Source organism: Sparassis crispa, assembly GCF_003851025.1.
Source record: "Sparassis crispa DNA, contig_000005F, whole genome shotgun sequence".
Classification (NCBI taxonomy): domain Eukaryota; kingdom Fungi; phylum Basidiomycota; class Agaricomycetes; order Polyporales; family Sparassidaceae; genus Sparassis; species Sparassis crispa.
This window is the reverse complement of record NW_020939752.1, coordinates 2,003,980-2,017,913: the sequence shown is the minus strand read 5'-3', so window position 1 is coordinate 2,017,913 and position 13,934 is coordinate 2,003,980. Positions and strand designations below refer to the sequence as shown.

Sequence of the window (13,934 nt, the reverse complement as noted above, 5' to 3'; positions counted from 1 at the left end):
TATCTGGGACGGCCTTGGAGGTTGACCTTTGACGACTAGGTGCTTGATCATGAGCCTGCCCATGTGAAGCAGCAGTTCCAGAGCCCATGGGTTGATCAAGGCCTCCCCAGGTTCCATCTGGTCGTGCTCGCACGCGAACCGTTGCATGATCTATTTCAGCTCGACTAATTCGCGAATAAAGGGCGTCTTGGCGAGGCGTTCCAGGTGTCGTCGGACGGTGCTGGCTGTAGGACAGTCATCTACTTCGGAAAGTACATACCTTCGGGCGCGGTAAGCAGATGCTACCGAACAGCGCAAGGGTCCCTTTCGCAAGCGTATCCAGATGCAGAACGAGACTTATCAAGTTGGGAAACACGTTTCCTACGGCGAGCGCTTGCAACGCCAAGAGGTCCCTCTCCCGCACGTCGATCTGAACGTGCGTTGAGGTTTGTCTTTTCGCTAGAGCCTGAACTGTGAGACGTGGGAGAAAACTGAACATATAGGACAGTCGATGGAGACTCGCTGTGTTTTCCAGGATCCGCGCCACTTCATCGCCCAATTTATTCTGCGCCTCTTCATCGCCCAGTTCCTCCGACAAAGGCACGCTGAACTCCAAGGCCTTGAGGTTACGCAGGCGTGAACTGAGCCGCAGCTGCTCCAGAGTCTTCACTACGACAGGAATGGCGTTGTGATACAACACCAATTTCTCCAAGTTTTCTCCCGGTAGGCGTGTCACGAGGGGTAAAAGGTCGCCTTGCGGCATCTTCCAGTATAACACGCGCAAGTTTGGGAGAAGGCCCGCTGACGATCCAAGTTCACCAAAGACTGACTGTATTGTGGAAACCGTCGGGTTATCTTGTGTCTCGAAGTTCCACGTAAATGTTTTGATGCGTGAGGCGTAGTCCTGGAAGGGTTTCAAGTCAATTTCGCGCGAGACCATTCGACGTTGGAGGGGAAGCTTAGCCACCGCTGAAATGCCTTATGATTAATAACCGGATCTCGCTTTATTGAAGTTATTTACTTACGAAGCTCTGAGTCGATGCAGGAGGCTTCTCCGATGCTGCCTTGTGGTGCCACCTCGAATTCATCGCACGCCGTGAAAGTTTGCTCAAACCTGTCGAGTACTGCAGTATTCAAACAAAGAGTTGATGATAACAGGGCGACGTGGTTGAAGTAGAGACTTGCCTTTGTCAACGTCCACTAGATTACATGAATAAGGAGGAAGCAACTTAAACAGGGGGCACAACTCGTCCATGTCCTCCCAGATGATGTCTAACGATGGCTCGCAGATCGCCCTGCAGGTCCTGGCTATCCGTGCCAACTCGCATTTCCCACTTGCTTCGTAAATCATGTAGGTGATGGGCCGTACGAGTTCGTCAATCTGCATGCATCTTGCCATCGGGTCGGGGAGAGTTGTAGTTCTTTAGATTCACCGTGATGAACATGCGAGACGAAGTTCTGAAGGGTCGGCATGGTAGACGGAGATGAGGACGACGACTGCCGTCTGATGGGGAAGAAGCAAACAGAAGAACCAAGAAAGACGCGCCTATATACTTGAGAGTATCCGATGCTGTGCAACCAGAACAATAGAGATAGCAATTGCTTGAAAACCAGATTCGAACATGGGCTCGATGACAACGAAACAAGCATGGGATGCCTATCGTTGACGCAGTCCTCGAATCACTTTGAGTCCAAAACACCGCCACAACATCGCAAACTCAAAGGTTACCGAGGAATGAAATCGACGTGACGTCGCACAGAATTAAAGGAGTGAAGAAATGATGTTGACGATCGATTTGTATTGCCACAGCTTTGTCCATCACCAGATTCACCGTATGTTTCGGTACCGCAAAGCTTCCCAGACTTGCCTGCATATGACAAAATTCGTTCTGACCGGTAACAGTGGAGAACTTACCCAGGGGTAGATGCAGGCTCGACAGCTGGTCGTTTCACCATTGTGGTTTGCTTGAATTCTGAGGTTTTAGATTCAGCAAAGGACGGTCGCTAATATAGCCTGTAAGAAATATGCAGATTCAAAATATGGATTTATCATAAATGCCCACTAACCTTGATACATTTTGAGTTGTACTGAATACGACAGGGTGAAGATCAGTCTTCGAGCTTACAGCGGCGACCGCCACAGCCTAGGATGCGCTGGAACCCTAACCACATGGGCCCGATGACTCCCCGCCACTTCAAGTTCGCTGCACTCCTGATCTTTCTACTGGAGCTTCAGAAGTCGACGAGAATCATTGCTGGCCATCGACCATCTCCCGAATGTATGTGGAGAAGTATGAAAAACTTTTGTATTGTTGTGCCTACCCGTTGAGCAGTAGTCGCTTCTAAGCCTGGCCAGCTCTGTTTCCCAAGGCTTCCCTCAGGCTCATCAGCGCGGGTTTCGTCTTCCAAAACGTTTGTCTGGTAAAAGTGTGGTTGTTATTTTGGTTTTATAACGGAATATTATTCTTGACTGCTGCCTTAATGTCAGCCTCTCCGTCGGTAGCTGTCCGATTCTGCCCTTCTCCCTCAAATCAATAAGGACCACTAACAGTACGATCCTCCACTCTTTCGGCCTGTCGCTGTCACGGCGGTGTGCCCTAATGCTGAGGTGAGATCCCTTGACGTTTCGAAGAATCTCTTCGCCAGTTCCACATGCGATTTTATTCAAATCATTTCGTGCACTCTGAGTTTAGCGCCACGAGGCCTTCCAGCTAATCCCGTTTTGTTCAATTCCTTGTTCTGCGATTGCGACCGACGCATCATGCTAATACTATGTACGGCACAAGGACTAGGCGAAGCCGATGCCCAGATGAGCTGCTCTTCGCGGAAGCCGATACCCACATGCGCGGAAAGGCGGGTGGATTCACTCGTCGCTACCTGTTCACCAAGCTAAGGGCTGTCTTACTCATTCTAAGTACAGAAACAGGCTGTAAGAACATCTTACGCTCGTATGGCGGGGTCCTCCGTGCGGGAAACCCGTGTTTGATGCAGTGCGTTGCGGCTCGAATCGCATGGCAGGACTGATCTTCTGACTGTGTACTCGTGTGAACAGCACGTTCGGAGTCTGTTTCGGAGAAGCATTTGGCATTTAAAGACGGGAAGGTGATCGCGCCGCTGTTGTCTTTCAACCACGAACCTTTGTACCTGCCACAATATCCTCCATTGCGCGTGAAGAATGTCATCTTACAAATGTCAGATTTCATTGTTTTCTGGTGCTCGGATGACTGAAAGACCAATTCCCACTCAGTACTGACGTCCTTAAAACTCTATATTTTTTCCTGCATCTTCGGTGCAAAACCAATCGCTACACTACCGTTTGATGACAAGGGCAATACAGAGGTCGCAGAACCTCAGAAGAATACATTGGCGGTCGTCACAGAAATCGGGCAGGATGCGCTGATAGAGGACCCTCCGCGTGACGCGACCGGTGAGGTTGCGGAACATCCAGGCCTGGCAGCCGAAGGGATCCACGAGAGCGAGCAGGGTACGTAATTGGAACTCTGCGATGTGACTTAGGCCAGCTCATCATTATGTCTGTATTTCGCAGTGAACTCTCCAGTTGTCATTAGCAATGGGTCATCGCCGGACCCTGTAATGACCTCTCCCTGCCCTTGTACACGTAGGTGAACCTTTATCATTGTTAGCTCTGTTCTGACGCTTCGTTGTCTCGCATCCAGCACGTCTTGACTTGATTCAATTGTCGGAGTTTTCTTTTGACACGGTGTATGGTATGTTTCTTTCAACTATATGTTGATTGTGTTTGATGTATATTATGTCTAGGTCCATTGTATGAGGGGAATGAGGATGCTCCTCTGATTGGTCTAGGATTGATGGGCCTCTCGGAGCACATCAAGGACATCAGCACCATATCAGATTCCTTGGATAGTCCCCATATGAGTTATTTACCCATAACAGAGTCTGTCACTGGTAACAGATATTGCCAGGCAAACTCTCATGTATAGTTGTCACCTTCTGCTTGAATGTCTCTCATGTAATGTTGTTGAAGTCTGTTCTATAGATGAATGTGACTATTCACCCTGTTTTGATCATACAATGTGTTACAAAATTATTTGAATGGTCATTAAGAGACAGGTATATATTCAGGCTAAGAAAGAGATGCAATCATAATCAGAAAGCATACATGAACATGAGAAGCAATGCCCTCAGCAGCATTGCATGCATGACACTATCATGACAGCAGCCACATCCAAACCTGGATTGACTTCAGTCAATGTTGAACTAACTCAGACCTTCATGAGTGACTTCAATTTGCTATGAGTATATAACTGGTGCTCATACGAGTTATTTACCCATAGCAAATGAGATCACCGCATTGACTGGCACTGGCAGTCAATCATGCTTATCTGCGGAGTGCTGGCTAGTCAATAGACACATATTAGATAACACAGCGGTGTCTCACGCGAACGTTTCACGACCCCATTTCTCCCACAGTAGGCTTCAGCCTCCGAAGTACTTCAAGTCAGAGACGTGTATGCATACCTCGGAGTCGGCGTCGCCCGCAATGAATCTGCGATTCAAACGTGGTCTGGAGTTCAGTGAGCTAAATCGCATGTAAAGTGCAGTGAAGAGGTCCGAGTCAGTACAGACCTGGAGAAGACAACGGTGGTCAGCAAATGTAGGGGCACAGAACGAGAAGGAGGAAGCAGAAATCGAGCGATTCCTCCTGGACATCGATCATGTATCTTACTGTAATCAGGCGCGCGCCTGTGCTACGGTGGATACGGACCGTCCACCCGCAGACTATTTCATCCAACAAATTGGAATTGAGCGCGCGGTGCACTACGTCTCTTATCCGGAGCGAACATCATCTCTACAAGTGGTGCATCGGATGACGTTGTCTCGGTGTCTCGCCAGTAAATAATGGTCTCAGTTACTCTACGGAAAGCGACTTACATAGATGTGGGTTCTCTCGTTTCTGATTTCGCTGATTCACGCATGGGCTGCAGAAGACATTATCAGCTTGCGCGAGCACGATGTCAGCCGAGAGTCATCAGTCGTCCTCCCAGAGAGTCTAATGACAACGGTGAGCAGGAATGAAATGCATGCACAGGTAGCAGAAACACGTGAGCTAATTCTCGGTGTCAAGGAGAGCGCGAAAACGAATTCATGTTCTGCTGTGGAGAATACGAAGTGTGCATTATCTTCGTCACTCAGCACCATACGCCACGTACTCCAAGTCGTACAGCGCCCTATTTAACAAAGCGCCTTCAAGTCATGAGAAGTCATTCATACGGGTCCGCTCACCTGCGTTATTTATCCTATGTTCGACCTTTGCCTCCGCGGTTCATGAGTTTATGCAGAGGGTCGGGTTTTCAGATCACGCGTCTCGTTTAGTCCTCCTAATAGCGCTGTCAATACTGCCCGACCCTTATCGTGAATGGAAGAAACGCTACGTATCCTCTACGCATCCATAAGGACCTTGATATGAGATAGAAACGATGGGTGTCTCTCTACCTCTCCCGCAGTGGGTGACCTCCAAATCTTTTTCGGAGGATTTTCTATGCTAGTGTGTATGCTCGCAATCCGTAGATTCTCTTCTCGGGGTCTGATCTATATTTCTTACTAAGCATTGTGAAATACGGACTGCGGCGGTGGAGCCATGAGATGGCTGCTAGTCCGCGCAATCGACAGGCCACTCCCTTCTGCCCTTGGACTACCATTAACTCTGGCTGTCATACGTTCAATCTCCACGTCACACGACCCGGTCATATTCCTGTGAATTGAACTCGTTCGCTTTGGTCGCTCCCCGCTTCTCCACCGTATCGTCGCCGTGGACATGTCTCGCAATGTCAACAAGCTCATGTCCATCTGCGTCGCGGCTTATCCGTTCGTCGAGAGCTTTCCGCCCGAGTGTGCGCGCTAGCGAGCTTCGGCCATCACTGCCCAGGCTTGGTTCACATGTAGTTGCCTGGTTTGGAGACGCGTACCCCGTCCTCTCCAGATCTCCAGCTTCCCAACTCTCACGGTCTGAACCGTCTGTGCTTTGCTGGCCCTAACTACGGAGTCGAAGTCTTCGATGTCCCCGTTCCGAATCCGTTTCCAGTGGCGCAATTCCTCCACAGACTGTCCCCGAAGATATCCTATTTGTCGCTGGACTCGCTAGGGCATCGTTGGGGAGAGGTCGAGCTCGTTTATATGTCTCTCAAGGACGGCATTCTGCTGAAAGCGTTGGATTGACCAAATAGCCCTGCCGAGATCGTCCCAATACTCGTTTCGCGAACAGGTATTTTTCTTCGCCGTGGCGGTAATTTTGCTTTGCTGATTCTTGTCACCATCAGGATGCTGAAGTTACCTTTTTTTCTGTCATATTTTCTCCAACGTCGTGGGCGATGTCAACACATGATCCCGGAGAATAGGCGTATATCCCGTGTATATCTTCGTGAGCTGCATATGAATTATTGTGGTCGAGATGTTCTGTCGGAGCTTTCAGCGAGGATTGATCGTGCATGCCACGATACCTGAGAAGAGTCGTGAGGCGTTCGGTGACGAAATTAAACCTCAGAATAGAGCGAGTGTCCTGTTCGACCGGGGCAGAGTTGCGGGACGATTTCAGGAAAGCCGCCAAGACATCAGGCCAAAGTAATTCCCCCTGTGCCGCAGTGAACATGCGACGTACGGACGATCACGATACTCAAAATTCATCAAACGTCCTTTTACTTGCAGCGTTAGCTATTTCCAGAGTCCTTCCGGTCAACGAAGTCGAATTGCTTACCGCTGCAGACAACGAAGGGGACGAGCGAATATAAATGGATGCGACATTTACTTGAGGCTCGAGGACGGGGATGAAAGGCGAATCCGGAAAGGATAACGAAGCCTTTTATAGTGTCCGGGTGCGGCTGGAGGTGAGGGAGCAGCGGGACCAATTCTCTGCCGTCGGATAATGTGTCACGTCTCAGACCAGCCTGGCCAGTGGATCTGGTTATCGAAGACGGGAAGAAAGTCAAGGAGTAGACGCGGCAGAAGCAATTTGGCAGCTTTATATACGGTCTCCGGCATTAGATTGTCGCAGCGGCTGCGGCTGGCCCATCCAGAGATGGAGAACGCTGCGGACACACGACCGATGGCTGCCAGCCGCAGAGTACGCCGTCGGTTTTGAAACCAGGCTGGCCAGTGGAAGTTCATACTGTAGGCCGATGGGCTACTTTGCTCCATGATAAGTAAGGAGTTACCACAATTCGACCGAAGGAAGTCTGAGGGCTCGAGACGTATGACCTGGGTGGCAGGGATGAAGGAGCAGAATGAGAGGTAGACGTACTACAGGCAGCTGGCAGCCGCAGTGGTTGGCTGTGATACAAATCAGGCGGACCGGGGGTGTCAGCTTCACCCTCAGTCATGAGTCCGCCCGCTCTCCGTGAACAGCTTCACAGTGAGCCGTTGGTGGCAGTTTGGTACCCTCCATACATGAGCTTCACTCCCAAATGAATCTGTGGGGCGTATTGTATCTTTATCAGTGGCGTGTAAGCCATTCTGGATATGATACGATACTGAGACAGATAAGATAGTACGAAACCCAAATTAAAAAACTTCAGCAGCGAGGTTCGATCGTCACAGCCTTAAAGTGATAAGATTATAAGTATACAGATATTTTCAGTGAGTAATAGATGTCAAACTTGCAATTTTGTAGAGAACTGACACCATCGGGTGGATTTGTGTCGAATATTCACTGACAGTACCTCGGAGTACGGTTCAACGAATGCGTGACAATAAGCACGTGATAGTGACTTATCGTGCCAATCTCGTGCCACAGTCTGGGCCCATCCAAGGCCCATCCTCTCATCTGCCCAGCGCCATAGAAGTTACTCATGGGCATCCCACTCTTCCCTCCAACATCCCAACATCACCAAAATGTCGCTCCCAACAGAGCCGAACACCGTCTCTGCCGTCGCGAGGCTCATCGACCACAGGTGAGTGGACACTGCGTAGAGAGTTCCATCGCACTGATCGCATACAGTCTACTGCAACCCCCATGACCGATGCGGAGGTGCAGTGCGGCCCTGATATTTCGTGGAAGTACCACGTCGCGACGGCGTATATCAAGGTGTGTCTGCGGGTGTAGCTGTGTGGGTACAGAGCAGACGCTCACCGGGACAGGGTGCGTAACAAAGTAGCATAGCTCTCAAACCTACCCTCTGACGTCTCTGTAGCATGGGTATCTGCGTCGTCATCGGCTTTCCGCACAGGAACAGCACGACCACCGTCAAGGTCTTCGAAGCGACCGAAGCGATGGACGCACTGCAGGCGTTCGTGCGTGCGGGCGGTGAGATCGGTGGGCCGGGGCTCGTGGAGACCGACATGGTTGTGAACATCGGCAAGGTCCTCGCGGGCGAATGGGGCTACGTCGAGCACGAGATAGCAGCGATCGATACCGCCGCCGTCGCGCTCGCTTGGCTGAGCAGACCAATCACCACCTGAAGTTGAGGCAATATGCGGAGGATTCTCTCAGTTCGGATTGAATTCTCGAATGGATAGGCGCCTGTGAGTTGTTTTATTGCGTACAACTTGCATTGACGCATGCCATGTTCAGGTAGCCCTGGGAATGACGGAGCGGGACAAGTGGCATCCTCGACGTTTCACTCGGCTTCAAGGTTCTTCGGTGGATCACCTTCCCGCTGGTTACAGTGGTGCACAACAATAAACAGTTGTTCTGTCGCTGAGCCCTTCGCAATTGCCGCAAGCCATAATTCGTGCGTAGCCGCTTTATCGCCCTTATGTGGTAGTGTTCTGTGCTGTAGTGAACACTGAGCGGACCAGGGAATGATGGACGATCACAAACTAGCGTCCATTCCCAATCAACGGTATCCAAATACCACTATTCAGCGGATGATGGATGATATCGTGTGTTGATGTTGGAGGCGCAACCGAAGTTCATATTCAGAGATTCTACATATCAGAGGCTCTTCCACGCCACTGGTTCGCGCCCAAATACCACTTACCTCTGCTTATTTCCAAAATAATTTCTCAGCTTCTCTATCATGTTCTGATCGCCGCGCGGTTCCCAATTCGTGCACAGAAGAGCACGAACAGCCGTCAACCTCGGTCACACAATCACTCTACTTCGCCCGGATGGTGAATGATATGATGGTGGATTTACTGAGCAGCTATGCTCATCGCATAGCCCATGGCATGCCAGGGCGGACGACTATTATAGGACGCGTTGTCAGGTCTGGAAAGGGTGATGGAGTGTAGACATTGGCGTACAACCCCAGGTTCGAAACCAGGATGAACGTCTGCACGGAAGGACATGGTACGCGAGCGAGGTGTGATTGCAAACAGTTGACAGTGTGTAGCCGATTCAATACGGATTCCAAAGCATGATGAACACCGCAACAGCAGGTTTTGTCGCATGTCGGGGTTCATCGATGTCATCACCAGCAATCTGAGACAAAAATATTGGATCAAATATTGGATCACTGGCACCCACAAGTCTAATATTACAAGCTGGTACAGAGCGTGGTCACGGAACAAAAGCTGGTTCGACAAATGCTTAGAAATTGACGAGGATCTAGAGGGGGAGAGTTCGAGAGACAAAGTTACAGGTAAGCAAACTGTCATCGTCACCGCAGGTCTGAATTTCCTTCATTTCTTGGTCATGATGTGCTCTGTCAACGTCTTCAGCAACCACTCCTCTAACTTGCCCTCTGCGTTCTTAAGCTCCTTGAATTTATCGTCCAGCCGGTCTGTAGTGCAGTGCACCACATCACTGATCTCCGAGTCGTCCCTTAGCCCGTTCAAAAAATTCACTGCATCCCAGCTGTTCCCAATCTGGCTAACGCAGAACCTGACGGCAGTCGGGCGGTACCCGTGCATAACCAAGTTCTTCCTGCACTCCATAATCGCGTCCTTGAAGCTCGGCTGGTCCGTTCTATCGGGCTCTCCGTCGGTGATCGTCCATATCAAGATTGGGCGCTCAAAGCGCTCTCCGCTGGCCATGCGCTTGTAAACGAGCGGCTCCAGGATTTTCCTGCGGAGGTTGTAACCGATCGAAGTGCCACCGCTAGGCTTCACCTGTTTCATGCGAGCTTCAATTCCGTGGTCGGAGAGATTGTAGGCAGAGGGAGCATTGATGAAGTGGAGGTCGACGCCGTAGTCGTCCGGGACGAGTTTGGTAGCAATAGTCACAATTCTTCTGACGAGCTCGCACTGGTGCTCGTAGAGGCGGTCGTAGCCCATAGATCCGCTGTCGTCGCAGTAGATGACGAGCTGGTATAGGGAGAGGGTTTTGATACGCTCGACGTTTTCGGGATCAGTGTAGCAGCCATTGGGATTATTCAGAAGAGAAGCCGCGTTTATACTGACGTGCTCGACAAGCTCGTCGTCAGCTTTCAACGACTCATCGTCAGCTTTGAACGACTCGTCGTCAGCTTTAGATAACTCGTCTTCGTTCGACTCGTTGCCTGCCGTCAAATTCTGCGGGTTCTCTACGGTTGTAGGCTGCGTGATGTTCTCTACCGTGCTCTTTGTGGTGCCCTTCGCAATACCACCTGGAGTAATTCGAGCACCAGGGGACGAACACCACTCTGTGGCTCGATATTCCACCGCGGGCGCGCGAATCCCTGTGGACAGCGCAGATTCGGCCGCTGGTATCCTCTGCATTCTTAGACTCTGCCGCAACCACCGTGATAGCCCCCGATGCCTTTGTGGAGGCTTCTGAAGTCCGAACTGTTCTATGTCCTCTCGGACGCCCGCGTCGGGAGCCTGTGTGGACCTATCGTACTGCTGAGGATTTACACGATCACAGTCAGAGATCGCTACAGAGGGATTGGCGGTCTTATCCTCGGTGTCCTGCGCCTGAGCACAGTCAGCGCTGGTGATCTCTACTGAAGATTGCTCGTCCCGGGGAACCTTTCCCGTTTCAACCTCTATGATGGCGGCCTCTCCAGCGGCGTCTGAAGTGACTCCTAAAGAGACCGGAGAATGCCGCGCGGCCTTCGTCGCTACGTCTCCAGAGCCCACTGCCCGATCCTGGACAGCGTTCTCTGACTTCGAAGACACCGCTCGCTCGTTATGGATCGGTGAGGCGATATTCACTGTCTGAGTCAGTGTGATAGCCGTCTCTCCGGTGGCCTCCACTGTCTGAGTCATTGTGACAGTCGCCTCTCGAGCGGCGGCCTTTCCAGGGACTGCTGCAGGGACATGCGCGACATCATCTAGCAGAGCAGTAGTTTCCACAGCCTTAGCCTCTACAGCGTGACCGGCAACCGCAGTCGTAGTCTCCGAGTGCGCTCTAGAGAGCCCTGAGGGATCCTCTGCAGAAGCCTCTGCAACAACCTCTGGCAAGTGGTTCCCTGAGTGCTCCACGGCCGTAGCCGGCGAAGTGTATCTTGTACCGTAGTCTGCAGTGCGACGACTCGTAGACTTGATCAAAGACTATGTCAGCACCGAAATACAACAAGAATTTGAATAAGTAGATACCTTCTCGTCCATGAGACCATCGAATTTCTCTCCGGACGCACAACACAGTTTCGTGATGGCGTCTCTCAGGACGTCTTCCATGGGTCCGCCGTTACCAACAGCGACGGCGAGCATCACCGCCGCAGCGACGAAGTTGGCCAACTCCGCCCGGGGCAGCTCCCTGTCCGCCCTCAAGCGCACATCATGCTCCATACCCCGCACCTTCGCGATCATCTTGGTGGTCTCGCCCTCTAGATTCGTCAAGGTCAACGATGCACCACGGTTCACGAGCTCGTGCACGATCTCCTTGTCGCCCAGCTGCTGGATGGCGTTCATAAGAGGAGTGTTCCGCCCGTCGTCGTCGTAGCACTTGTCGATCTTTGCACCGGCATCGAGGAGGGCGCGTACGATGGCAAGCTGGTTGCACCGCACCTTGCGAGAGGTTACGTAGAATAGAGCTGTACGGTTGCCGGGGGAGAGAGCGTCAGGATTAGCAACGTGATCGAGGAGCAACTTGACGACGTCGAGGTGACCGTGAAAGGACGCAGCAGCAAGCGGAGTGAGGTTCGCGAACCCACCAGGCTCATCGATGATGGAGCGGTCATACTGGAGGTAACGCTGGAGGTTCTCGGCGGTGAGCTGGCCTGAAAATGCATCGTCGTGGAGATTATCCATCGTTGGAAATGGCACTGAGGAGGACCCTACGAGAACCTCTGTTTATATAGAGCTCGATCGCCTGGCGTAGAGTTGGCATTGCTCATTATGCGTTGGCATCTCAGTCCGATTCGCGCTTTACGTAGATTGAATGCAAGTGGAACTCACCTGTGGCCCGCAGAAGAACTTACGTCCGGTGATCCACACTATAGCACCGAGCTAGGATCCGCGGGCACGATGCCTCCGAGTCGAATGTCATAAACTTGCCGGAATGGTGGTGAACGGTCTATCAATGAAGTAAAAATTGCGGATGGACAGGCCGAAAACGCATACGCCACCCATGGAAATACTTCCTTGACTCCAGTTGATGACAGAGTGCAATGCTTGATCTCTGGGTTAGCGAGAGTTCAGGTGAACGGCTGACTTACAACAGCTGCCTTTTTGAGATTACCCGTGCGGCAATTCGATTTTCATGTTTGGCAAGCTCACGTGATCTCTCGAGCGATATGTGCGCGCAGCCTCGCACGCCTCAAGAGAAGGAAGCACTCTGTAACGAAAATTGACTACCATCGTTGCGGGCTTCGTGTCCATCGTGACTTATTGTTACCGGTCATAGTGTGTATTGGGTGCGCCCGAGCCTATTTCCTTCCCACGCAGACCATCTCATTGCTCACTCTAGCATTACGACTACTATAATGTGACGCAGGTGTGCGGAATGTCATCTCGAGGTTCACTGATGAGAGGTCTGTTCCATGTATACTATGACACTTCCAAGCCTGTGGTCGCATGACCCCAATGGCTACACAACATGACCAGCAAGCGCCAAATGCATCCACTTACGGTGAGCCAATACAGGACAGTTTGTCGCCACTTTGGAAGACTCGTCACCGCAGGCATTCGGATTTCCTGACTCCCCAAACTTACTGTGGCATGTTTTCGGTGCGCTGCAATTCGAACCCTCGTTAAAGCCGAGGGTAGGGCCTCTCCGTGTTCATGTCAACGAAGCCTGGGATGCGTGTTTCTCGTAAGCTATAGCCTTCACTCGCAGAAGTTGACTGACAGAGACTCGCAATCTCTTTTCCATGGTAGTCAGAATTCCTCGTTCATTTTCTGCGATGCTTGCAATTCAGCATCTCATCTTCGTCATTCAATCGCTTCGAAATTCAACCATACCAATAAGAGAAAGTGCCGTAACATCTTGCGGTCCTTCAAATCTATCGGTGCAAGTGCATTCCCTGTGAAGTTACAGACACGAGGGCTCGATCCCGTGGCCTGGATATACGAAGTACTGAACGTGCAACTCGGACCATGTCTCGTGCTTCGTACGACTTGAGCTCGCATTTTAATTGGCTTGTTGATGTGGAGTAGTCCGGAGTGGCGTTTGCATCGATTACGATTCAAACCAACTGGGGGTTTTGTAAGTACTACGTCTTCTCGTGGTGGAGTACCACGCGGTGTGAACTGTTCTGCATCAGACTCTAGACTCAAGCGGTTCCTCCGCACTGTCCCACGACACGTTGTAGGGGCAGAACTCTGTGGGAGGTCTTCGTCTTACCGAAATACGATCTGTCGGGCTCGGAACTTGCGACCGACTCTGGCGATGGTGTCTGGCCTGTACTTCGTGTCGCTTCGGTAGCAAGAGCGATGCGTCCCGTCATATCTACCTTCTAAATATGTTTTGGTTTGCTTCTACTCAGATTTCCTACCTCCACAGTTCATTGATCAATCTCACCGGCGGGCGACGGCAAAGGGCGCGGTCGTTGTAGTCTATATCATGCCAGCACTCGCGACCTCGCTCCGGTACGCTTCTACCTGTTCGCGATGTTGTTGAACCACGTAATGACTGCGGATATGTAACAGGACTTTCACGGAGCCTTCATCCTCTGTGT

General features: G+C 51.3%; 5 protein-coding genes across 5 annotated transcripts; 3 read left to right on the top strand and 2 right to left on the bottom strand.

The window, feature by feature from the left end:
* Positions 1–235: 235 nt before the first annotated feature.
* SCP_0606750 (hypothetical protein) lies at positions 236–1,378 on the bottom strand (the record flags this gene model as incomplete). Its single annotated transcript, XM_027759808.1, has 3 exons — positions 236–948; positions 1,005–1,103; positions 1,165–1,378. The coding sequence occupies 3 exons, from the start codon at positions 1,376–1,378 to the stop codon at positions 236–238; spliced, it is 1,026 nt and encodes a 341-aa protein (XP_027615609.1).
* Positions 1,379–3,154: 1,776 nt separating this feature from the next.
* Positions 3,155–3,941, top strand: SCP_0606740 (hypothetical protein; the record flags this gene model as incomplete). Its single annotated transcript, XM_027759807.1, has 5 exons — positions 3,155–3,170; positions 3,227–3,463; positions 3,527–3,598; positions 3,657–3,707; positions 3,760–3,941. The coding sequence occupies 5 exons, from the start codon at positions 3,155–3,157 to the stop codon at positions 3,939–3,941; spliced, it is 558 nt and encodes a 185-aa protein (XP_027615608.1).
* A 4,032-nt stretch (positions 3,942–7,973) lies between these two features.
* On the top strand, positions 7,974–8,412 carry SCP_0606730 (hypothetical protein; the record flags this gene model as incomplete). Its single annotated transcript, XM_027759806.1, has 2 exons — positions 7,974–8,092; positions 8,145–8,412. The coding sequence occupies 2 exons, from the start codon at positions 7,974–7,976 to the stop codon at positions 8,410–8,412; spliced, it is 387 nt and encodes a 128-aa protein (XP_027615607.1).
* Positions 8,413–9,576: 1,164 nt separating this feature from the next.
* On the bottom strand, positions 9,577–12,066 carry SCP_0606720 (hypothetical protein; the record flags this gene model as incomplete). Its single annotated transcript, XM_027759805.1, has 2 exons — positions 9,577–11,355; positions 11,413–12,066. The coding sequence occupies 2 exons, from the start codon at positions 12,064–12,066 to the stop codon at positions 9,577–9,579; spliced, it is 2,433 nt and encodes an 810-aa protein (XP_027615606.1).
* An 805-nt stretch (positions 12,067–12,871) lies between these two features.
* Positions 12,872–13,378, top strand: SCP_0606710 (hypothetical protein; the record flags this gene model as incomplete). Its single annotated transcript, XM_027759804.1, has 3 exons — positions 12,872–12,886; positions 12,939–13,069; positions 13,135–13,378. 3 exons carry the CDS (start codon positions 12,872–12,874, stop codon positions 13,376–13,378), a joined length of 390 nt encoding a protein of 129 aa, XP_027615605.1.
* Between the last annotated feature and the right edge of the window lie 556 nt (positions 13,379–13,934).